Below are 25857 nucleotides of genomic sequence, written 5' to 3'. Positions count from 1 at the left end.
GTTCAGTTCCTCAGCCATTTCCTCATCTCCCATTATTAAATCTCCCTTCTCATCCTCTAAAGGACCAATATTTACCGTAGCCACTCTTTTTTGTTTTATATATTTGTAGAAACTTTTACTATCTGTTTTTATATTCTGAGCAAGTTTACTCTCATAATCTATCTTACTCTTCTTTATAGCTATGGGAAAGAGCTGGGGGAAAGAGCTGGGGGGAAAGAGCTGGGGGGAAAGAGCTGGGGGGAAAGAGCTGGGGGGAAAGAGCTGGGGGGAAAGAGCTGGGGGGAAAGAGCTGGGGGGAAAGAGCTGGGGGGAAAGAGCTGGGGGGAAAGAGCTGGGGGGAAAGAGCTGGGGGAAAGAGCTGGGGGGGCGGGGGGAAGTGATGGGGGATAATCCTCCGGGTGCTCCGGTTTCCTTCCACAAGTCCCAAAAGGCGTGCTGTTAGGTGAATTGGACATTCTGAATTCTCCCTCTGTGTTTCCGGACAGGCGCCGGAATGTGGCGACTAGGGGCTTTTCACAGTAACTTCATTGCAGTGTTAATGTAAGCCTACTTGTGACAATAAAGATTATTATTTTATTATTAAAATTATTATTATTATTCGAGAAAAAGGGGGAAAAGATGGGGAAGAGATGGCAGGAAAGGGGAAAGATGTGGGACAAAGAGAACAGGGGAGGAATTGGGGGGGGGGGAAGAGAAGGGGGCAGTGACGGGGTGGCATGGTTAGCACTGCTGTCTCACAGGGAGTCTCTGAGATGAAGGCGAGAGCAAAAAGCCAACAACAGATGAGAAGGAGCTTATTTACCTGACACGGATGAGGCCTGATCGTGGGGAGATCTCATTCCGAAATGAATTCCCTATCTGAGCAGCAGCAAAGGGAAGCTTTCCCTGATTGAATTCCAGCAGTCGTTTAAAGTTGAGGAAGATTCCCTGAGCTGTTTCCGGCCTGAGGTATCTGAAAATGTAACGTGGGTGATTTTAAAATCGTTTTTTACATGACGACTCTACTAAAAGAAACCCAGCGTGTTGGAAGAGAAAGATGAATTGACATAAACACGCCTCCAGTTTCTGATGCATTGTTCCAAGGTTTTCCCGGCAATATGTTCAATACAACCTTTAGTCATCGGCAAGAGAGACTGGGTGAATGTACAGTCCTTACACTGTACACAGCGAGTATATGGAATTGTACAGTCCTCACACGTACACAGTGAGTATACTGAAATGCACAGTCATTACACTGTACATAGTGGGTATATGGGATTGTACAGCCCTTGCATGCTACATTGAGACTATATGGGAATGTACAGTCCTTACACTGTAGACAGTGAGTATAAGGGAATGTACAGTCCTTATACTGTACACAGTGAGTATATGGGAATGTACAGTCCTTATACTGCACACAGTGAGTATAAGGGAATGTACAGTCCTTATACTGTACACAGTGAGTATATGGGAATGTACAGTCCTTATACTACACACAGCGAGTATATGTGAATGTACAGTCCTTACACTGTACACCGAGTATATGGGAATAATTGGAGGGCTGTGACCAGTGGTGTTTCACAGGGATCAGTGCTGAGACCTTTGCTCTTTGTAGTATATATAAATGATTTGGAGGAAAATGTAACTGGTCTGATTAGTAAGTTTGCAGACGACACAAAGGTTGGTGGAATTGCGGATAGCGATGAGGACTGTCGGAGGATACAGCAGGATTTAGATTGTCTGGAGACTTGGGCGGAGAGATGGCAGATGGAGTTTAATCCGGACAAATGTGAGGTAATGCATTTTAGAAGGTCTAATGCAGGTAGGGAATATACAGTGAATGGTAGAACCCTCAAGAGTATTGAAAGTCAAAGAGATCTAGGAGTACAGGTCCACAGGTCATTGAAAGGGGCAACACAGGTGGAGAAGGTAGTCAAGAAGGCATACGGCATGCTTGCCTTCATTGGCCGGGGCATTGAGTATAAGAATTGGCAAGTCATGTTGCAGCTGTATAGAACCTTAGTTAGGCCACACTTGGAGTATAGTGTTCAATTCTGGTCGCCACACTACCAGAAGGATGTGGAGGCTTTAGAGAGGGTGCAGAAGAGATTTACCAGAATGTTGCCTGGTATGGAGGGCATTAGCTATGAGGAGTGATTGAATAAACTCGGTTTGTTCTCACTGGAACGAAGGAGGTTGAGGGGAGACCTGATAGAGGTATACAAAATTATGAGGGGCATAGACAGAGTGGATAGTCAGAGGCTTTTCCCCAGGGTAGAGGGGTCAATTACTAGGGGGCATAGGTTTAAGGTGAGAGGGGCAAGGTTTAGAGTAGATGTACGAGGCAAGTTTTTTACGCAGAGGGTAGTGGGTGCCTGGAACTCGCTACCGGAGGAGGTGGTGGAAGCAGGGACGATAGGGACATTTAAGGGGCACCTTGACAAATATATGAATAGGATGGGAGTAGAAGGATACGGACCCAGGAAGTGTAGAAGATTGTAGTTTAGTCGGGCAGCACGGTCGGTACGGGCTTGGAGGGCCGAAGGGCCTGTTCCTGTGCTGTACATTTCTTTGTTCTTTGAATGTACAGTCCTTACACTGTACACAGTGAGTATATGCGATTGTACAGTCCTTACACTGTACACAGTGAGTATATGCGAATGTACAGTCCATACACTGTACACAGTCGGTATATTGGAATGTACAGTCCTTACATGGTACACAGCAAGTACATGGGAATGTACAGTCCGCACACCTACACAGTGGGTATACTGAAATGCACAGTCCTTATACTGCACACAGTGGGTATATTGGAATGTACAGTCCTTACACTGTGTACAGTGGGTATATTGGAATGTACAGTACTTATACTGTACACAGTGGGTATATGGGAATGTACAGTCCTTACGCTGTACACAGTGGGTATATGGGAATGTACAGTCCTTACGCTGTCAACAGTAGGTATATGGGAATGCACAGTCCTTACGCTGTACACAGTGAGTATATTGGAATGTACAGTCCTTATGCTGTACACAGCGAGTACATTGGAAAGTACACACCTTACACTGTACACAGTGGATATACTGGAATGTACAGTCCTTACACTGTACACAGTGGATATATTGGAATGTACAGTCCTTATGCTGTACACAGCGAGTACATTGGAATGTACACACCTTACGCTGTACACAGTGGGTATTATATATCACATAGCATAAGTGACACAGGGGCAGGACATTTGGCCCAACCAATGTTGGTATTTATGCTCCACTGGAGCCTCCTCCCTTCTTTCCTCATCCACGTCTATCCGTCTAGCCACCTATTCCTTTCTCCCTCATGTGCCTGATAAGACTCCCCTTGAATTGATTGATATTATCGCCCTCTATTCTTACCCTGGCATGTTGCCTCCTGGTCCAATGGATGTCTGGAACATCAGATTGAAGGAGATGGGAGGAGAAAGATCATTCCCGGTGACTGGGGACTTGACGTTGTACCTCACAAACAAATCCGCCAACTCCTGCTGACTGTAATTATCCAGCTAATAAGGAAAATAAATACAATTAATCACCACTCCTCTGTGGTACCGATTTGACTGAGGAAGTAATCATGCCCAGAGCTCAGAAATGAAGTCTGGAATTCATTTCCCCCAAAGGCTGTAGTTGCTGTGATAACTGAAGCTTTCAATATTGAGGCCGGTGTGCTTGTGTTGGGTAAGGGCAATAGGGATATGGGGTAAAGTAATTGAGATTAACAGATTGTTCACGGTCCAACTGAATGGTACAGCAGATCTGAAGGCGCTGAACGGTCTCCTTCTGTTCCTCAGGCATGGGGTGGACCCCTTGTTCTTCGAACACTAGGACCTTTAGAGACCATGTAAATCAATGGAGCAGGAAAGCTGCACCCCAGTGCAAGTGTACCCCTTCATAGTAAGGGCAGGGCAAGAGAAACAAAGGAAATTAGTGAACCCCACCCTCCAACAACACAGCCTTCAATCAGCCACAATCTTACTGAATGGCGGAGCCAGCTCGAGGGGCCGAATGGCCCACTGCTGCTCCTAGCTCTATCTTCGTAAAGCCAAACTGTGCTGCGCTGGCACCCGATAACGGCATGTGGCTCTCGGTGCACCTTGGATGAGAGGGTTCATGCGATGGACTAACAGGAATGGACGGCGCTGAGTGGTGTCGGAGTAAAATAACAGGGTAAATAGCGGATGAAACAAAGGTGAGAGGTGAAGGTGAGCGAAGCAGTTCCTGGTACCTGAGTGATGATGCTTTCCATCTCGGCTTTCTTCTCGGCTGAGCATTTCTTGTCAGACATCAGTTTCTGCAAATGAGCTTCAACGGAAGATGATTAAGGAGCGTCAAGCATGGGCTGGCAACTTCGCTTTTACACATAAACACTGGATCATCTAACCACACATGATAGAAACCTGCTGCCAGTGGGTGGCACAAATGTCTCTCGGCCTTCTTTCAATGGTGCATTGATAGCACATTCCACCTCGATTGTCTGTGCACTCGGCACCAAGACACCAGTCCAAAGTCCTGTAGCGTTTATATTTAGGAACATGGCTTAGGAGCAGCTGTAAACCATTTGACCCTTCAAGCCTGCTCCCACATAATGGGAAACATCCTCTGGGTGTCCACCCTGTCAAGCTCCCTCAGGATCTTCTATGTTTCAGTGAGATCACCTCTCATTCTTCTAAACTCTTCTAGTCCCAGCCTGCACAACCTTTCTTCATAAGATAACCTCTTCATCCCAAGAATGAGCTGAGTGAACCTTTTATGAACTGCTTCTAAAGCAGTTATATCCTTTGTCAAATAAGGAGACCAAAACTGTACACAGTATTCAGGATGTGGTCAACCCAAGACCCTGCACAACTGCAGTAAAACTTCTCCGCTTTAATATTTCATTCACCCTGCAACAAACGCCAACAATCCATTGCCCTTCCTAATCACCTTCCTGGGGCTGGACGGAGTGGGAAGAGGTGGCTCTTTGGGGTAAGGGAAGGGGAGGAGAGGCGAGGTCTTCAAGGAGGGGGATGGATATGGCTGGGCATTTGGGAAGGTTGTGGATGTGGGGAGAAAGAGGCTGGCCAACGGCGAACGCATGGGCCAGATGTTGAACTGCTCTAGCAAAGGATCATGACCGACCAAACTGGCTTCATTCTGGTCCATATTATTGAGAAATTCATGAAGGCAGGGAGAGTGCCGACAATTTTCTGCTGCATCTCCCATTACCAGAGTCAGCCAGGGCCCAGTGCTGCTTTCAAGCACCAGGAAGGTGGATTGTGGTGATTAGACAAGCAGAGCATTCATAGCCTGACATAACCCGCACACAAAATGGAAACCATTACCTTTCAACAGATGGTCAGCACGGAAACATTCTCCGTTCTTCAGGTCCTTCACCATGTAGTCAGCAAACTTATCCACATGTCCCGATGTTCTGCAACACAGGTCACAAAAGTTCAGCGCCAGAAAGTTTGCAAAACCTCAGGCAGGATCTTCCAACCCTCCCTCCCGCGACATGTATTGCAGCAGTGTCCGTGGCCTGCCATTGGCCGGCGGGGAGATCTCCCGATTCCACGGCAGGGGGTCGCCGTCGGAGGAAACGAACAATCCCTCCGGCGGGACGGGACGGAAAATCCCACCCCACACTTCCTTTCATAAAACCCACCTGCCTTCTGAACCTACAAACATAGCCCTTCTTGAAAGCAATGGGTTAGATGCAAGCATGTACTAACTCTATCAATGCCCATAGATTAATCTATTAAAAACCAAATCTACGCCTCCTGCACGCTATCTTTGCAATTCAGATATAAAATGCTACAGACCAGAGTGGCAGCCGTGCTCAGTGGGTTTCACTCTTGCCCCGGGTCAGAGGTGTGCGTTCAAACGGGGGCCGGTTTAGCTCGGTTGGCTGACCAGCTGGTTTGTGATGCAGAGCAAGGCCAGCAGCGCGGGTTCAATTCCCGTACCGGCTGAGGTTATTCATGTAACCCCGCCTTCTCAACCTCGCCCCTTGCCTGAGGTGTGGTGATCCTCAGGTTAAATCACCACCAGTCAGCTCTCCCCCCTCAAAGGGGAGAGCAACCCATGGTCATCTGGGACTTTGCCGACTTTACTTACTTACTTGTTAACTTGTGGGTTCAAGTCTCACTCTGGAACTGAGCACAGAATCTAATCGGACACCCCAGTGCAGTACAGATGGAGTGCTGCACTGCCTGAGGCACAGGTCCTTTCGATGAGATGTTAAACTGAGGTTCCCAACGGCCCCCTCAAGTGGATGTAAAAGATTCCACAGAGCTGTTTCGAAGAATGGCAGGGGAGATATCCTGACGAATAATTATCCTTCAATCAACAGCTCCAACAAAAGCAGATTACCTGGTGAAATTTTCATTTCTGTTTGTGGAAGCTTGCTGTGCATAAATTGACTGCTGCATTTCCCTCATTACAAAGTAATCAAAGGACATCACCGGCTGTATAGGGCTTTGAAAGGCTCGGTGTGGTGAAAGGTGCTATAGAAATGAAAATACATTTCTTTAGCACTTCTCATTTATATATAAACGGTAAGAGAGAGGCGAAAGTAGACATTGGACCAGTGGATGAGGATAGATTGGAGAGGTTGGGGCTGTTTCCCTTCGAGAAATTAAGGCAGAGAAGGGACTTGATAGAGGTTTTCTGAGGGATATGAACAGGGCAATTAGTGAGAAACTGTTTCGATTCAAGAGAGCATCAAGAACTAGAGGGCACAGATTCAAAATAATGGGCAAAGGGGGTAAATGTGATGTGAGGAAACATTTTTCCACCCAGCAGGTAATTGGAGTCTGGAGCAAACTTGCTGAGAGAGTGGTTGGGGGCAGGTTCGATCGTATTCAAAAGGGAATTGGATTCCCGTACCAGCCTCCCCGAACAGGCGCCGGAATGTGGCGACTAGGGGCTTTTCACAGTAACTTCATTTGAAGCCTACTTGTGACAATAAACGATTTTCATTTCATTTCATCTCCGAAAAGAGGGAATGTTATGGGAATAAGGCAGGGGAGTGGGACTTGGTAGAATGCTCTTTCAGAGAGCCACGGCATACTCGATGGACCGAATGACCTTCTTATGCACTGTAAAGATTCTATGATCACCACCCCCCCTTGCCTTGTAGCATTATCCCTTCTGTTCTCCAATCGAATTAAAGATTGGAGAAGCTGGGACTATTTTCCTCGGAGGGGAAGGTTGAGAAGAGATCTGATAGAGGTCTTCAAAATCATGAGGGGTCTGAACAGGGTAGATATAGAGAAACTGTTCCCATTGGTGAAGGATCGAAAAAGAGGACACGGATATAAGGTAATTGGGCAAAAGGAGCAATGGCGACACGAGGTAAAATCTTTTGATACAGCGAGTGGTTTGAATCTGGAATGTGCTGCCTGATAGTGTGGTGGACGTTGGTTCAATTAGGACTTTCAATAAGTGGATAACTGTCTGAAGAGAAAACCTTTGCAGGTCTACAGGGAGAAGAGGGGGAAGTGGGATTAGTGGAGTTGCCCTTGCAAAGAGTCGGCACAGACGCAATGGCCTAAAGGCCCCCCCCATCTTCCGTCTTCTTATCATTCTATGAATCTACTTACTTCAGGACAGGTTCGGGAGTCAGCATCGTGCAATCAATCTCCAGGATCTGCTCCTCCTGGATGAAGTGCTGCCGCCAGGTCTGGAGGATGTTGTTCTTCAGAGCACAGCCAACAGGACCAAAGTCGTACAGTCCACTCACGCCTGACCAAAGAACAATGAGATCCCGTTTATCCCACTGGCGCAGGTTCCCCCCCCTCACCGCGCACCATGTTTTCTCCCACACCCTTCCCAGAGATGGGGTTCTGGTGAGGTCCACACTGCAGAATTCCCAGCCTCTGTTTCCCTACTCCTGCTGTTTGATATGGTTGATCAAGTTCAGCTTCTGATCAATGGTAGTTTAGACGGGCAGCATGGTTGGCACAGGCTGGAGGGCCGAAGGGCCTATTCCTGTGCTGTACTTTTCGTTGTTCTTTGTAACCCGCAGGATTTTCATAGTGGGAGATTCAGTCAATGAAGATGTAATTGAACGTCAAGGAAAGATGGTTACTCTCCCTGTGGGAGATGGTCATTGCCTGTCACTTGTGTGACACGATGTTACTTGCCATTTATCAGCCCATGCCCGAATGTTGTCCAGGTCTTGCAACATGTGGACACAGACCTCTTCAGTACAGTATCTGAGGAGTCTCAAATGTTACTGAAAGTCTGCAATCGTCCATTTTCTAAACTTACAATGGAAGTAAGTTCATTGATGATGCAGCTGAAGATCATTGGGCTGAGGACACTATCCTGAGCAACCTCTGCAGCGGTGTCCTGGAGCAGAGATGAACAACCTCCAACACCCACAGGCATTTTCCTTTGTGCCAGGTATAACCCCAACCAATGGAATTTCCCCCGATTCCCACTGGCTCCAGTTTAGCCATGGCTCTTTGATGCCATACTCGGTCAAATGCTGCCTTGATGTCATGGGAAGTCACTCCAACCACAGCACTGGAGTTCAGCTCTTTTACCCATGTTTGGACTGAGGCGGTAATGGGGTCTCTGATCAGCTGAGGAAGTGGATCCTGGGTCAAAGAGGAAGCTTTCCTGGTCTCTCGAGTGCAGTGCCACCCCCGGGCAGATTATTTACCCCAAGCTTTCAGGGTAATATGTAAATCTGGCACCAGGTGGCAAAACAAAAGCCATGAAAGCCGCTGGCGTACTGCCCATCGGGGAAGGGATTGGCCACAGCAGCCAGGTCTGGCCTACACGTGCCCGCTGTCCCACACCCGATGGTTGACTCTGTGTCCTCAAACCAACAAGGGAGAAGCAATGGCTACTGTCCTCAGCCTTGCTACCCACACTCTTAGCTGGTCACAGGTGAATAGTCAGCCCTGTTGTCCCTTCAGGGACCTTACTTTGTTACTCTTGGAGCAACAAAGAGCTGATATCCACCAGAAGGAATTGAAGGATTGAATATTTGCCTATTGATAGATTTTTATATCATATGAACAAGGTTCATATATCACACAAACTGGTTCAGTGAATGCTGACTCCCTGCATTATCTTTAAGAGGGAGTTGGATTTGGATTTGTTTATTGTCACGTGTACCGAGGTAAGTGAAAAATATTTTTCTGCGAGCAGCTCAACGGATCATTAGGTACGTGAAAAGAAAAGGTAATAAAAGAAAATACATAATAGGGCAACACAGGGTCCACAATGTAACCACATAACACTGGCATCGGGTGAAGCATACAGGAGTGTAGTGTTAATGAGGTCAGTCCGTAAGAGGGTCATTTAGGAGTCTGGTAACAGCGGGGAAGAAGCTGTTTTTGAATCTGTTTGTGCGTGTTCTCAGACTTCTGTATCTCCTGCCCGATGGAAGAAGTTGGAAAAGTGAGTAAGCCGGGTGGGAGGGATCTTTGATTATGCTGTCCGCTTTCCCCAGGCAGCGGGAGATGTAGATGGAGTCAATGGATGGGAGGCAGGTTTGTGCGATGGACTGGGCGGTGTTCACGACTCTCTGAAGTTTCTTGCGGTCTTGAGCCAAGCAGTTGCCATACCAGGCTGTGATGCAGCCCGATAGGATGCTTTCTATGGTACATCTGTAAAAGTTGGTAAGAGTCAATGTGGACATGCCGAATTTCCTTAGTTTCCTGATGAAGTATAGGCACTGTTGTGCTTTCTTGGTGGTAGCGCCGACGTGGGTGGACCAGGACAGATTTTTGGAGATGTGTACCCCGAGGAATTTGAAACTGCTAACCATCTCCACCTCGACCCCGTTGATGCTGACAGGGGTGTGTACAGTACTTTTCTTTATGAAGTCAATGACCAGGTCTTTAGTTTTGCTGGCATTGAGGGAGAGATTGTTGTCGCTACACCACTCCACTAGGTTCTCAATCTCCCTCCTGTATTCTGACTCGTCGTTATTCGAGATCAGGCCCACTATGGTCGTATCGTCAGCAAACTTGTAGATGGAGTTGGAACCAAATTTTGCCAGGTAGTCATGTGTGTTCAGGGAGTATAGTAGGGGGCTAAGTACGCAGCCTTGCGGGGCCCCGGTATTGAGGACTATTGTGGAGTAGGTGTAGTTTTTTATTCTTACTGGTTGTGGTCTGTGGGTTAGAAAGTCGAAGGTCCAGTTGCAGAGTGAGGAGCCAAGTCCTAGGTTTTGGAGCTTTGATGTGAACTTGGCTGGGATTATGGTGTTGAAGGCGAAGCTGTAGTCAATAAATAGGAGTCTAATGTAGGAGTCCTTGTTGTCGAGATGCTCTAGGGATGAGTGTAGGGCCAGGGAAATTGCGTCTGATGTGGACCGGTTGCAGCGGTATGCGAATTGCAGTGGATCAAGGCATTCTGGGAGTATGGAGGTGATGCGCTTCATAACCAACCTCTTGAACCTTCATTACGACTGAAGTCAGGGCCACTGGTCGGTAGTCATTGAGGCACATTGCCTGGTTTTTGTTTGGCACCGGGATGATGGTGGTCTTATTGAAGCAGGTGGGGACCTTGGAGCAGAGTAGGGACAAGTTAAAGGTGTTCGCACATCTGACAGCTGGTCCGCGCAGGCTCTGAGTGCCGACCAGGGATTCCGTCCAGACCTGTCGCTTTCCGAGGGTTCACTTTCAGGAAAGCCGATCTGACTTCGGAAGCTGTGATGGTGGCTATGGGTGTGTCATGGGCTGCTGGGGCACTCGACAGCGGATCGTTGCTTTCCTGCTCAAACCAAGCATCGAGTTCATCGGGGAGGGGTGCGCTGCTGCCGGAGATACTGCTCGGCTTCGCTTTGTAGCCCGTTATGTTGTTTAGGCCTTGCCACAACCGCCGAGAGTCTGTAACGAGAGTCTGTGACTCTAGCTTGGGTTGGCTGCTGACTGTGACAGAATGCCATTACAGAGGAGGTGAGTGGCTTTATAGAGAACACTTAGTCAATATGATCTCATTGCCTGAAGGTTGATGGGGGGGGGGGGCAGCGCAACAGAAATGTAACAATCTTTTTCCCCTTATTGGCCCTTGATTATTTCTCTCCTAGGGGACTGCATTGTAGCGGGGAAAAGGATCTCTAGTCACTATAGTCTGAGGCAGGCTCGTCGGCTAACTGCCCTTTCCCTGTCTACCAATTTTGCACGTTTGTACAAATATCCAATTGCCCGGCGATTGGCCCTCCTACCTCCATATATAGCAAAAGCCTGATCGTAGAAGAACCTCCTCTTTAGTGTGTCCTCCATTTTCCCTCGGTCAACGATGTCATCCTTTGGCTGCAGAGCCAGCTCCTGTGGAGAAAAGGACGGATGGAGAGCAGTTTGCAGATGACTGAAATACGAATTAGTCAGTGAGGCAAAACAATCGCTGTGATTGTAGGATGTTTCTCTCTGAGTCACGCAGGGTAGAAAACACATCAAATACTCAGATCGGTTTGTTTAGAACTGACAGAAGTGAAAACTGCACACCAGTGAGAGTGTACCACGCGGCAGTGAGCGTACTCAGTGATTCTCATATACCACGCGGCAGTGAGCGTACTCATTGATTCTCATATACTACATGGCAGTGAGTGTACACTCATTGATTCTCATATACCACACGGCAGTGAGCGTACTCAGTGATTCTCATATACCACGCGGCAGTGAGCGTACTCAGTGATTCTCATATACCACGCGGCAGTGAGCATACTCAGTGATTCTCATATACCACACGGTAGTGAGTGTACACTCAGTGATTCTCATATACCACACGGCAGTGAGCGTACTCAGTGATTCTCATATACCACACGGCAGTGAGTGTACACTCAGTGATTCTCATATACCACACGGCAGTGAGTGTACACTCATTGATTCTCATATACATTGATTCTCATATACCACACGGCAGTGAGTGTACACTCAGTGATTCTCGTATACCACACGGCAGTGAGTGTACACTCATTGATTCTCATATACCACATGGCAATGAGTGTACACTCAGTGATTCTCATATACCACACGGCAGTGAGCGTACTCAGTGATTCTCATATACCACACGGTAGTGAGTTTACACTCAGTAATTCTCATATATCACACGGCAGTGACTGTACACTCATTGATTCTCAAATATCATACGGCAGTGAGTGTACACTTAGTGATTATCATATACCACACGGCAGTGAGCGTACAGTCAGTGATTCTCATATAACCACACGACAGTGAGTGTACACTCCGTGAATCTCATATACCACACGGCAGTGTGTGCACACTCATTGATTCTCATATACCGCATGGCAATGAGTGTACACTCAAGTGATTCTCATATACCACACGACAGTGAGTGTACACTCAAGTGATTCTCATATACCACACGGCAGTGAGTGTACACTCATTGATTCTCATATACCACACGACAGTGAGTGTACACTCAAGTGATTCTCATATACCACACGGCAGTGAGTGTACACTCAAGTGATTCTCATATACCACATGGCAATGAGTGTACACTCATTGATTCTCATATACATTGATTCTCATATACCACACGGCAGTGAGTGTACACTCATTGATTCTCATATACCACACGACAGTGAGTGTACACTCAAATGATTCTCATATACCACATGGCAATGAGTGTACACTCATTGATTCTCATATACCACACGGCAGTGAGTGTACACTCATTGATTCTCATATATCACAGCAGTGTGTGTACACTCATTGATTCTCATATACCACATGGCAATGAGTGTACACTCAATGATTCTCATATACTACATGGCAGTGAGTGTACTCATTGATTCTCAGGTACCACACGGCAGTGAGTGTACACTCATTGATTCTCATATACCACACGGCAGTGAGCGTACTCATTGATTCTCATATACCACACAGTAGTGAGTGTACACTCATTGATTCTCATATACCACACGGCAGTGAGCGTACTCATTGATTCTCATATACCACGTGACAGTGAGTGTACACTCATTATCATATACCACACGGTAGTGAGTGTACACTCAGTGATTCTCATATACCACACGGCAGTGAGCGTACTCATTGATTCTCATATACCACACGGCAGTGAGTGTACACTCATTGATTCTCATATACCACATGGCAATGAGTGTACACTCCTTGATTCTCATATACCACACGGCAGTGAGTGTACACTCATTGATTCTCGTATACCACACGGCAGTGAGTCTACACTCATTGATTCTCATATATCACAGCAGTGTGTACACTCCTTGATTCTCATATACCACACGGCAGTGAGTGTACACTCCTTGATTCTCATATACCACACGGCAGTGAGTGTACACTCATTGATTCTCATATACTACATGGCAGTGAGTGTACACTCATTGATTCTCATATACCACACGGCAGTGAGCCTACTCATTGATTCTCATATACCACACGGCAGTGAGCGTACTCATTGATTCTCATATACCACACGGCAGTGAGTGTACACTCATTGATTCTCATATACCACATGGCAATGAGTGTACACTCATTGATTCTCATATACCACACGGCAGTGAGTGTACACTCATTGATTCTCATCGCCGAATACACCAAATCAGCCACCCCCGCCAGCAGCACCTTGTCCATCACGAAAAAATGCGTGATGGTGGATTGTGTGAGGGGTGAGGGCCGTTATTCGAGGGTATGAAATGAAATGAAAAAATGAAAATCGCTTATTGTCACAAGTAGGCTTCAAATGAAGTTACTGTGAAAAGCCCCTAGTCACCACATTCCGGCGCCTGTTCGGGGAGGCTGGTACGGGAATCGAACCGTGCTGCTGGGAGAGGGTGGAGCGAGAGGAGAGGGCAAGGCTAGTGGATGAGGTTTTGAGGATGGATCGGAGGTACTCGGTTGTGTCAGAGGAGGGGCAATTAAAGGACAGGAAGAGGCTCCAGATGAAGTTTGGATTGGTGTCCACGGGGAAGGCGGTAGGGCAATTGCGGAGGGTCAGAGGGGCAGTGTACAAGCACAGGGAAAAGGCGAGTCGCATGTCGGCCCACCAACTGAGGAAGCAGGCAGCGATGAGGGAGATTGGTAGGGTGAGGGATGAGAGGGGCAAGGTGGTGGGGTATTTGAGGCCTTCTACAGAAGGGAGGAGGATATGAGGAGGTTCTAGGACGGGTTGGAATTCCCTATAGTGGAGGAGGGGAGGGTGCAGAGATTGGGGGCCCCAATTGAGCTGAGGGAGGTGATGGACTGCGATGGATCGATGCAGGTGGGAAAGGCCCAGGGGCCGGACTGGTTCCAGCAGAGTTTTACAGGAAGTTTGGTGCGGCACGGTGGCACAGTAGTTAGCTGCCTTACTGCGCCAGCGAGCCGGGTTCAGTTCCTACCTTCGGCGACAGTCTGCGCGGAGTCTGCACGTTCTCCTCGCGTCTGCCTGGGTTTCCTCCGGGTGCTCCAGTTTCCTCCCACAGCCCAAAGATGTGCAGGTTAGGTTAACTACTGCCTTAAGCTATGTTGACATTGCCCTTAGTGTCCAGAGTTACAGGGATCGGGCGGGGGAGTGGTCCTAGGTAGTGCTCTTTCAGAGGGTTAGTGCAGACTCGATGGGCCGATTGGCCTCCTTCTGCACTGTAGAGATTCTATGAGTTGGGGCCTCGGCTAGTGGGGGTGTACAATGAAGTGAGGGGTAGGGGCGAGCTCCTCCCCACATTGTCACAGGCGTCCATTTAGCTGATTTTGAAGAAAGATAAAGACCCGGAGACGTGTGGTTGTACTACCTGATATTACTGCTGTTAGCGACGGTGTTAACTTCATGCTCAGAGGATTTGCGCCGGGGGGGGGGGGGGGGGGGGGGGGGGGGGGGGGGGGTGATAGGTGAGGACCATACGGGATTTGTGAAGGAGTGGCAGTTGTCAGCGAGTGTGTGTAGGCTGCTTAATGTCATTATAATCCCTCGGAGGGGCAGGAGGGAGTAGAAGGCTTTTGATCGGGTGGAGTGGGTGTCTCTGTTGGAGAGCTGGGTCGGTTCGGGTTTGGTCAGGGGTTCGTGCACTGGGTTCACCTCCTGTACAGGCGCCGATGGCTAGTGTCCGGGCAAATAGGACAAGCTCAGGGTACTTCGGGCTGCATCGGGGGACGAGGCAGAGGTGCCTGCTCTCCCCGTTGCTTTTCGCTTTGGCGATAGAGCCGCTGCCAATGGCACTCAGGGCATCGCGTCGAGGGGTTGGAAAGGGATTGAGCGGGGCGGGTTTGATGAACTACTATTGGGCGGCGAATATCACAATGGTGAGGAAACGGGCAGTGGAGGAGGGAACGGTGTGGGGGCAGGTGGAGGCAGCATCATGTAGGGGGATGTGTTTGAGGGCACTGTTGTTGCCGCCCCTTTCGTTCTCGCCAGTCCGGGACTCTAAGCCCAGTGGTGATCTCAGCATTGCGGGTTTGGAGCCAGTGCAGGCAACACTTGGGGTTAGAGTGCATGTCGATGTGGGCACCGATACGTGACAGCACAGGTTTGTGTTGGCGGGGCTGGATACGAGGTACAAGGGGTGACACCAGGTGGGGATAGAGTATTTTAGGGACTTCTTTGTGGGGAACAAGTGTGCCGGTCTGGAAGATTTGGAGGAAACGTATGAGCAGCCTAAAGGGAATTATCATAGATTATCATAGAATTTACAGTGCAGGAGGCCATTCAGCCCATTGAGTCTGCACCGGCTCTTGGAAAGAGCACCCTACCCAAGGTCGACACCTCCACCCTATCCCCATAACCCAGTAACCCCACCCAACACTAAGGGCAATTTTGAACACTAAGGGCAATTTATCATGGCCAATCCACCTAACCTGCACATCTTTGGACTGTGGGAGGAAACCGGAGCACCCGGAGGAAACCCACGCAGACACGGGGAGGATGTGCAGACTCCGCACAGACAGTGACCCAAGCCGGAATCGAACCTGGGACCCTGGAGCTGTGAAGCAATTGTGCTATCCACAATGCTACCTGCAGGTGAGGGATTTTGTGAGGAGAGGGGTGCCATCTTTCCCAGGGCTGCCGCCTCCAGTGCTGCAGGATAAGCTGTTAGAGGATGATATTGGAGAAGAGGTTCGTGTCAGAGACATTTATGGAGAGCTGATGGAGAGGGAGGAGATCAAGCGCAAATAGGAGGAGGAGCTGGGATGGGAGGTACAGGCCGGGACATGGGTGGAGGCTTTGCGGAGGGTGAACATGTCCTCGTCGTGTACGCGATTAATCATCGTCCAGTTTAAGCTGGTGCATGGGGCCCACATGATGTTATGAGGATGAGCTGGTTCTTTGCGAGGGTGGAGGATCGGTGTGGGCGGTGTGCGGGGGGGCCCGGGAATCACATCCACATGTTCTGGACGTGTCGGAAGCCGGGGGGGGGGTTCTGGCAGGAGTTCTCAGATGTCATGTCCGAGATTCTGGGTGTGGGGCCGGCCCCGGGTCTGGAGGTGTGCCGATATTTGGAGTGGCGGAAGGTCCGGGAGCCCAGGTGGGGAGAGAAGCCGGTGTCTTGGCCTTTGTCGCCCTGATAGCCCGGAGACGGATCTTGTTGTGCTGGTGGGACTCAGAGCTGCCGAAGGCGGGGTGTGGGAGAGTGACCTGGCAGAATTCCTGCATTTGGAGACGGTCAAGTTAGCCTTATGGGGGGGCGGAGGAGGAGTTCATCTTGAGGGTTGGGAGTGAGGGAGATAAGGGGGTAGAATTAAGAGGACGGGGTGTGTTGGGGTGTTGGAATTAGGGGATGTTTAGCACAGGGCTAAAGAGCTGGCTTTTAAAGCAGACCAAGGCAGGCCAGCAGCACGGTTCAAGTCCCGTACCAGCCTCCCCGAACAGGCGCTGGAATGTGGCGACTAGGGGCTTTTCACAGTAACTTCATTTGAAGCCTACTTGTGACAATAAGCGATTATTATTTCATTTTGATGTTGGGGTCTGTGTTCTCTGTTCCTGCTGATGTTTGGTCTTCTGATATTTTCATGTACAAATGGAAAACGTCTTTAACAAAAATACTTACTTAAAAAAAAGTTCATGATGGGGACTGAAACCAACGTCTTTGCTCTTCCTCATGATTAATTGGTGGAAACTGCAGCTTGTCCGAGATCGGAATGCTGGGAAGCAATGTAGAACATCAAAGACGATGAAAGGTCTAGAGAGGGGGCGGCAAGATGAAGCTGGATGTGGTCAGTGCAGAAATGGGGCCTAACGGGGTGTGTTCAGGTGAAGTTGCCAAGGTAGATAAGAAACGAGGGATGGGGGGTAGCACGGTGTGAGATTTATTACAGGGCTTTCTCTGGCTACGGTTAGGTATGTAAGAATAGTGTCATGCAGGCAGACTGTGGTTCATACCTTAGCCTCTAGGATTCTTTTACGGGTCTTGAGCTCTGCCACAGCTTTATCGACATCCACCTGTGGAGAATTCTCTGCTTTCAGCTTCCGAACAAGTTCTCCCTGGAAAGCAACAATAGAGAGCTGAATGAGAACATGTTAGATCTATCTGCGCAGACCCGCAGCTGGAGGCTGCGGATTTCAACAATAACTCTTCCTCCCCGGCGAGAGCAACAACGTCACTAGGGGCAGCATGGTAGCATTGTGGATAGCACAATTGCTTCACAGCTCCAGGGTCCCAGGTTCGATTCCCGGCTTGGGTCACTGTCTGTGCGGAGTCTGCACATCCTCCCCGTGTGTGTGTGTGTGTGGGTTTCCTCCGGGTGCCCCGGTTTCCTCTCACAGTCCAAAGATGTGCAAGTTAGGTGGATTGCCCATGATAAATTGCCATTAGTGTCTAAAATTGCCCTTAATGTTGGGTGGGGTTGCTGGGTTATGTGGATAGGGCAGAGGTGTGGACCTTGGGTAGGGTGCTCTTTCCAAGAGCCGGTGCAGACTCGATGGGCCGAATGGCCCCTCCTTCTGCACTGTAAATTCTATGATTTACAGAGAGCCAAGACTGATACACACTGTGCGCGGGTAGTGGAAGGAATGAATGCTCAATGTGCCGATCAAGTTTACAACTGTTTTAAGGGCAGTTCTTTTGGAGAGGAGGTTCTGAAAAAATCCAGTTAATCTTGGGAATGAGGGGGCAGCACGGTGGCGCAGTGGTTAGCACTGCTGCTTCACGGCGCCGAGGTCCCAGGTTCGATCCCGGCTCTGGGTTACTGTCCATGTGGAGTTTGCACATTCTCCCCGTGTTTGCGTGGGTTTTGCGTCACAACCCAAAGATGTGCCGGGTAGGTGGATTGGCCACGCTAAATTGGCCCTTAATTAGAATTTTCTTTTCAAAATCTTGGGTTGAGGTGGGCCGAATGGATCAAGTGTCAGTATGGGAACATTTAGGAAACAGTGATCATTGTATCATAAGAGTTAGGTGACAAGGACAGGACAAGGGATGAGCAATAAATGCTGGCCTAGCCAGCGACGCACACATCCCGTAAATGAGGGTTTAAAAAATCTAGAGTAAGAATAATTAACCGAGGAAAATCCAACTTCAACCAGGTCATAATGGAAACCCACACAGACAATGGGAGAACGTGCAGACTCCACAGACAGTGATCCCAAGCCGAGAATCGAACCTGAGACCCTGGAGCTGTAAGACCAGAAGACATAGGAGCAGAATTAGGCCACTCGGCCCATCGAGTCTGCTCCGCCATTCAATCATGGCTGATATTTTTCTCATCCCCATTCCCCTGCCTTCTCCCCATAACTCCTGATCCCCTTATTAATCAAGAACCTATCTATTTCTGTCTTAAAGACACTCAGTGATTTGGCCTCCACAGCCTTCTGCGGCAAAGAGTTCCACAGATTCACCACCCTCTGGCTGAAGAGATTCCTCCTCATCTCTGTTTTAAAGGATCGTCCCTTCAGTCTGAGGTTGTGTCCTCCGGTTCTAGTTTTTTCCACTCAGTGGAAACATCCTCTCCACGTCCACTCTATCCAGGCCTCTCAGTATCCTGTAAGTTTCAATAAGATCCCCCCTCACCCTTTTAAACTCCAATGAGTACAGACCCAGAGTCCTCAAATGTTCCTCATACGACAAGCTCTTCATTCCAATGAACCTCCTCTGGGCCCTTTCCAAGGCCAACACATCTTTCCTTAGATACGGGGCCCAAAACTGATCACAATACTCCAAATGGGGTCTGACCAGAGCCTTATATTTCCTCAGATGTACATCCCGGGTCTTGTATTCTAGCTCTCTCGACATGAATGCTAACATTGCATTTTCCTTCCTAACTGCCGACTGAACCTACACATTAACCTTGAGAGAATCTTGACAAGGACTCCCAAGTCCCTTTGTACTTCTGATTTCCTAAGCATTTCCCCATTTAGAAAATAGTCTCTGTCTCAATTCCTCCTTCCAAAGTGCACAACCTCACACTTTTCCACATTGTATTTCATCTGCCACTTCTTTGCCCACTCTCCGAGCCTGTCCAAATCCTTCTGCAGCCCTGTTATAACCTGCCTGCTTACCATTGGCTGGGGACTAATGACAATCCCACAATCCTGTGGGAGTATGAGCTTCCCCAATGAGGGGGGCGGAGAAACCATTAGTAAACTCCAAGTATAAATAAAGCTGGATATTGGAACCAGCAGGAAGGAGTGTGCAGCAAGGGAAGTTGCTGCTGCTGTTATATATATAGATATATATATATATATGTTATTGTAAATAAATGTTATTACTTTGTATCCTTAAAACTCGTGCTGGATTCTTCGTGGCCCTCACAAAAAGCCCCCTTGCTTCAATACTACCTGTACCTCTGCAAACTTAGCAACAGTGCCTTCAGTTCCTTACTCAGATTATTAATGTACATTGTGAAAAGTTGTGGTCCCAGCACAGGCCCCTGAGGCACACCACTAGTCACCGGCTGCCATCCTGAAAAATACCCCTTAATCCCCATTCTTTGCCTTCTGCCAGTCAGCCAATCCTCTATCCATGCCAGGATGTTACCCTTAACACCAGGAGCTCTTAACTTATTTAACAGTCTCCTGTGCGGCACCTTGTCAAAGGCCTTCTGGAAATCTAAATAAATCACGTCCACTGGTTCTCCTTTGTCTAACTTCCTTGTTACCTCCTCAAAGAACTCTAACAGATTTGTCAGACATGACCTCCCCTTGACAAAGCTGTGCTGACTCAGTCCTATTTTACCATGCACTTCCAAGTACTCTGCGATCTCATCTTTAATAACGGACTCTAAAATCTTGCCAATAACCAAAGTCAGGCTAACCGGCCTATAATTTCCCGTCTTCTGCCTCCCTCCCTTCTTAAACAGTGGAGTTACTTTAGCCACTTTCCAGTCCTCTGGACCCTTCCTGCCTCCAGTGATTCCTGGAAGATCATCACTAATGCCTCCACAATTTCCTCAGCTATCTCTTTTAGAACCCTGGGGTGTAGTCCATCCGGTCCAGGTGACTTATCCACCTTCAGACCTTTCAGGTTCCCCAGAACTTTCTCCTTAGTGATGGCCACTGCACTCACCTCTGCCCCCTGATTCTCCTGGAGCTCTGGCATCCCTCTGGTGTCTTCCACCGTGAATACTGATGCAAAGTAACTATTCAGTTCGTCTGCCATTTCTTTGTTTCCTATTATTACTTCTCCAGCCACATATTCCAGTGGTCCAATGTCTATTTTTGCTTCTCTCTTATCTTTTATACGTTGAAAGAAACTCTCTTATCTTCTTTATATTACTAGCGAGCTTGTACTCATATTTCACCTTCTTCCCCCCCCTTATTGCTTTTTAAGTTATCTTCTGCTCATTTTAAAAGGATTCCCATCCTTTGGCTTCCCACTAATCCTCGCCACTTTGTATGCTTTTTCTTTTGCGTTTATGCTGTCCTTGACTTCTCTCGTCAGCCATGGATGCCTTGTCCTCCCCTTAGCAAGTTTCCTCCTCCTTGGGATGAATTTCTGTTGTGCCTCCCAAATAACCCTCAAAAACTCCTGCCGTTGCTGTTCCACTGTCTTCCCTGCATGTTCTATGTACAGCACAGTGTAACTGGGAACACAGAGGAGATGATATTACAGCACACTGTAACTGGGAACACAGAGGGGATGATATTACAGCACAGTGTAACTGGGAACACAGAGGAGATGATATTACAGCACACTGTAACTGGGAACACAGAGGGGATGATATTACAGCACACTGTAACTGGGAACACAGAGGAGATGGTATTACAGCACACTGTAACTGGGAACACAGAAGAGATGGTATTACAGCACAGTGTAACTGGGAACACAGAGATGATATTACAGCACAGCGTAACTGGGAACACAGAGGAGATAATATTACACATTAGCACTGTGGCTTCACAGTGCCAGGGTCCCAGGTTCGATTCCCTGCTGGGTCACTGTCTGTGCGGAGTCTGCACTTTCTCCTCGTGTCTGCGTGGGTTTCCTCCGGGTGCTCCGGTTTTCTCCCACAGTCCAAAGACGTGCAGGTTAGGTGGATTGGCCGTGATAACTTGCCCTTAGTGGCTAAAAAAAAGGTGAGGAGGGGTTACTGGGTTACAGGGATAGGGTGGAAGTAAGGGCTTAAGTGGATCGGTGCAGACTCGATGGGTCGAATGGCCTCCTTCTGCACTGTATATTCTATGTACAGCACAGTGTAACTGGGAACACAGAGGAGATGATATTACAGCACACTGTAACTGGGAACACAGAGGAGATTATATTGCAGCACACTGTAACTGGAAACACAGAGATGATATTACAGCACATTGTAACTGGGAACACAGAGGAGATGATATTACAGCACACTGTAACTGGGAACACAGAGGAGATGATATTACAGCACACTGTAACTGGGAACACAGAGGAGATGATATTACAGCACACTGTAACTGGGAACATAGAGGAGATGATATTACAGCACACTGTAACTGGGAACACAGAGGAGATGATATTACAGCACACTGTAACTGGGAACACAGAGGAGATGATATTACAGCACACTGTAACTGGGAACACAGAGGAGATGATATTGCAGCACACTGTAACTGGAAACACAGAGGAGATGATATTACAGCACACTGTAACTGGGAACACAGAGGAGATGATATTACAGCACACTGTAACTGGGAACACAGAGGAGATGATATTACAGCACACTGTAACTGGGAACACAGAGGAGATGATATTGCAGCACACTGTAACTGGAAACACAGAGGAGATGATATTACAGCACACTGTAACTGGGAACACAGAGGAGATGGTATTACAGCACACTGTAACTGGAAACACAGAGGAGATGATATTACAGCACACTGTAACTGGGAACACAGAGGAGATGATATTACAGCACACTGTAACTGGGAACACAGAGGAGATGATATTACAGCACACTGTAACTGGGAACACAGAGGAGATGATATTACAGCACACTGTAACTGGGAACACAGAGGAGATGGTATTACAGCACACTGTAACTGGAAACACAGAGGAGATGATATTACAGCACACTGTAACTGGGAACACAGAGGAGATGGTATTACAGCACAGTGTAACTGGGAACACAGAGATGATATTACAGCACAGCGTAACTGGGAACACAGAGGAGATAATATTACACATTAGCACTGTGGCTTCACAGTGCCAGGGTCCCAGGTTCGATTCCCTGCTGGGTCACTGTCTGTGCGGAGTCTGCACTTTCTCCTCGTGTCTGCGTGGGTTTCCTCCGGGTGCTCCGGTTTCCTCCCACAGTCCAAAGACGTGCAGGTTAGGTGGATTGGCCGTGATAACTTGCCCTTAGTGGCTAAAAAAAAGGTGAGGAGGGGTTACTGGGTTACAGGGATAGGGTGGAAGTAAGGGCTTAAGTGGATCGGTGCAGACTCGATGGGTCGAATGGCCTCCTTCTGCACTGTATATTCTATGTACAGCACAGTGTAACTGGGAACACAGAGGAGATGATATTACAGCACACTGTAACTGGGAACACAGAGGAGATGGTATTACAGCACACTGTAACTGGAAACACAGAGGAGATGATATTACAGCACAGTGTAACTGGGAACACAGAGGAGATGATATTACAGCACACTGTAACTGGGAACACAGAGGAGATGGTATTACAGCACACTGTAACTGGGAACACAGAGGAGATGGTATTACAGCACACTGTAACTGGGAACACAGAGGAGATGGTATTACAGCACACTGTAACTGGGAACACAGAGGAGATGGTATTACAGCACACTGTAACTGGAAACACAGAGGAGATGATATTACAGCACACTGTAACTGGGAACACAGAGGAGATGATATTACAGCACACTGTAACTGGGAACACAGAGGAGATGGTATTACAGCACACTGTAACTGGAAACACAGAGGAGATGATATTACAGCACACTGTAACTGGGAACACAGAGGAGATGATATTACAGCACACTGTAACTGGGAACACAGAGGAGATGATATTACAGCACACAGTAACTGGGAACACAGAGGAGATGGTATTACAGCACACTGTAACTGGAAACACAGAGGAGATGATATTGCAGTACACTGTAACTGGGAACACAGAGGAGATGGTATTACAGCACAGTGTAACTGGGGACACAGAGATGATAACACAGCACACAGTAACTGGGAACACAGAGGAGATGGTATTACAGCACAGTGTAACTGAGAACAGAGAGGAGATGGTATTACAGCACACCTTAACTGGGAACACAGAGGAGATATTACAGCACATTGTAACTGGGAACACAGAGGAGATGGTGTTACAGCACACTGTAACTGGCGACACAGAGATGATATTACAGCACACAGTAACTGGGAACACAGAGGAGATGGTATTACAGCACAGTGTAACTGAGAACAGAGAGGAGATGGTATTACAGCACACCTTAACTGGGAACACAGAGGAGATATTACAGCACACTGTAACTGGGAACACAGAGGAGATGGTATTACAGCACAGTGTAACTGGGAACACAGAGGAGATGGTATTACAGCACAGTGTAACTGAGAACAGAGAGGAGATGGTATTACAGCACACCTTAACTGGGAATGCAGAGGAGATGGTATTACAACACTGTAACTGGGAACGCAGAGGAGATGTTACAATACAGGGCGGCACAGTGGTTAGCACTGCTGCATCCCAGTACTAAGGACCCGGATTGAATTCCGGCCTCGGGTTGCTGTCTGTGCAGAGTCTGCACGTTCTCCCCGTGTCTGCGTGGGTTTCCTCCGAGTACTCCAGTTTCCTCCCGCACTCCAAAGGTGTGCAGGTTAGGTTTTGCCCCTTTGTGTCCAGGGTTATGGGGATGGGGCAGTGGTGTGGCTCTAGGTAGAATGCTCTTTCAGAGGGTCAGTGCAGGCTTGATGGGCCGAATAGCCTCATTCTGCACTGTAGGGAGTCTATGAATCTACAGTGTAACTGGGAGCACAGGGGCCATGATGTTACAATATCTCAAAAAACAGATTTCCTAATCATTGCCACAGTGCTATTTGTGGGAGCTTGGTGTACATCGACTGGCTGCTGTATTGCCAACATTACAACAGTGACTACACTTCAAACACACTTCACTGGCTGTAAAGCACCTTAGGTGGTCATGAAAAGCACCACAGGAATGCCAGACTTTCCTTTTGGATTAAACAGCCTTCACAAAAAGATTGAAAGGAAGAGAACGCGAAGGTGCAGAAGACGCATCACTGAAATGGGCAGGCAGACAGCGGTTGTGTGTGATCACTGATGAGGGAGTGCAGTAAATACAGAAAGCAGTCTGTGTCATTGAGCAGGGCGAGGCTGCAGCTCTCTGCTGAAGGAGGGAAACGTGGCAGGGGGGAGGGAGGGAGGGAGGAATCTGCAAAAGGAGACTGCAGCAGGCAGGATGTGCCGATACCCTCCTCCATCTGTGTTCACATTGCACTGAGGACTACAGGAGCAGCAGTATAACCTCAGGCACACCCGGCTAGCTCCGACGCAGGTCTGAAGGAGAAGAGGGTGGGCAGAGTCTGATCTCGAACAAGAATCTGAGCTCCTCGCTTAAAATGTGGGAGACAACTACTTGGCGGGACTTCAACACCCGGGCTGGGTTTAAAATATTGCCTCGATCAATCTGAAGAGACATGTTGCACTCTCACGATGAGCTGAATGGATCGATTCCAAACAGTACGACAAAATCACAATGCCCCTAATCACTGCGAACAAGTGTTCTGACGCTTTGCTTATTCCCACTCAGATAGGAGACTGCTCTGAACTCATCTTTCACTCCCATTACGCAGAAAAGGAACAAGGAGCGGTAAAGCACGGTGGCGCAGTGGTTAGCATTGCTGCCTCACTTGGACGTGGAGAGGATGTTTCCACTTGTAGGAAAAACCAGAAGCAGAGGACACCATCTCAGACTAAAGGGACAATACTTTAAAACAGGGATGAGGAGGAATTTCTTCAGCCAGAGGGTGGTGAATCTGTGGAACTCTTTGCCGCAGAAGGCTGTGGAGGCCAAATCACTGAGATAGATAGGTAATTGATTAATAAGGGATCAGGGGTTATGGGGAGAAGGCAGGAGAATGGGGATGAGAAAATATCAGCCGTGATTGAACGGCGGAGCAGACTAATTCTGCTCCTATGTCTTATGGTCTCACGGTGCCGAGGTCCCAGGTTCGATCCCGGCTCTGGGTCACTGTCCGTGTGGAGTTTGCACATTCTCCCCGTGTCTGTGTGGGTTTTGCCCTCACAACCCAAAGGTGTGCAGGGCAAGTCGATTGGCCACGCTAAAATTGCCCCTTAATTGGAAAAAATGAATTGGGTACTCTAAAATTTATTTTAGAAAAAGAAAAGAGTGGATGAAGACAAATGTTAAAATCATTAATGCCAGAAGGAAAAGACTTTTGCCCCTAAAACTTATAACAAAAAACAGCAAAATGTGCCACTGCAGAACCAACATTTCTAACAACTGAATACAT

The 25857-nt window shown here is 48.1% G+C and overlaps 1 protein-coding gene across 1 annotated transcript in view; it reads right to left on the bottom strand.

Moving 5' to 3' along the window:
- Positions 1–25857, bottom strand: part of gars1 (glycyl-tRNA synthetase 1) — a 168343-nt gene that overhangs the window by 137967 nt on the left and 4519 nt on the right. Inside the window, exons 2-8 of the mRNA XM_072508051.1 lie at positions 17304–17405; positions 11179–11281; positions 7592–7733; positions 5333–5421; positions 4237–4313; positions 3372–3517; positions 803–952 (exon numbers count right to left, since the gene is read on the bottom strand). Of these exons, the coding sequence (XP_072364152.1) occupies positions 803–952; positions 3372–3517; positions 4237–4313; positions 5333–5421; positions 7592–7733; positions 11179–11281; positions 17304–17405 (809 nt within the window). The remainder of the gene's footprint in view (positions 1–802; positions 953–3371; positions 3518–4236; positions 4314–5332; positions 5422–7591; positions 7734–11178; positions 11282–17303; positions 17406–25857) is intronic.

The sequence above is a fragment of the Scyliorhinus torazame genome, chromosome 6, assembly GCF_047496885.1.
Source record: "Scyliorhinus torazame isolate Kashiwa2021f chromosome 6, sScyTor2.1, whole genome shotgun sequence".
Taxonomy (NCBI): Eukaryota; Metazoa; Chordata; class Chondrichthyes; order Carcharhiniformes; family Scyliorhinidae; genus Scyliorhinus; species Scyliorhinus torazame.
Note: the sequence above shows the minus strand (reverse complement) of the source record. Positions and strands in the feature narration are given on the sequence as shown.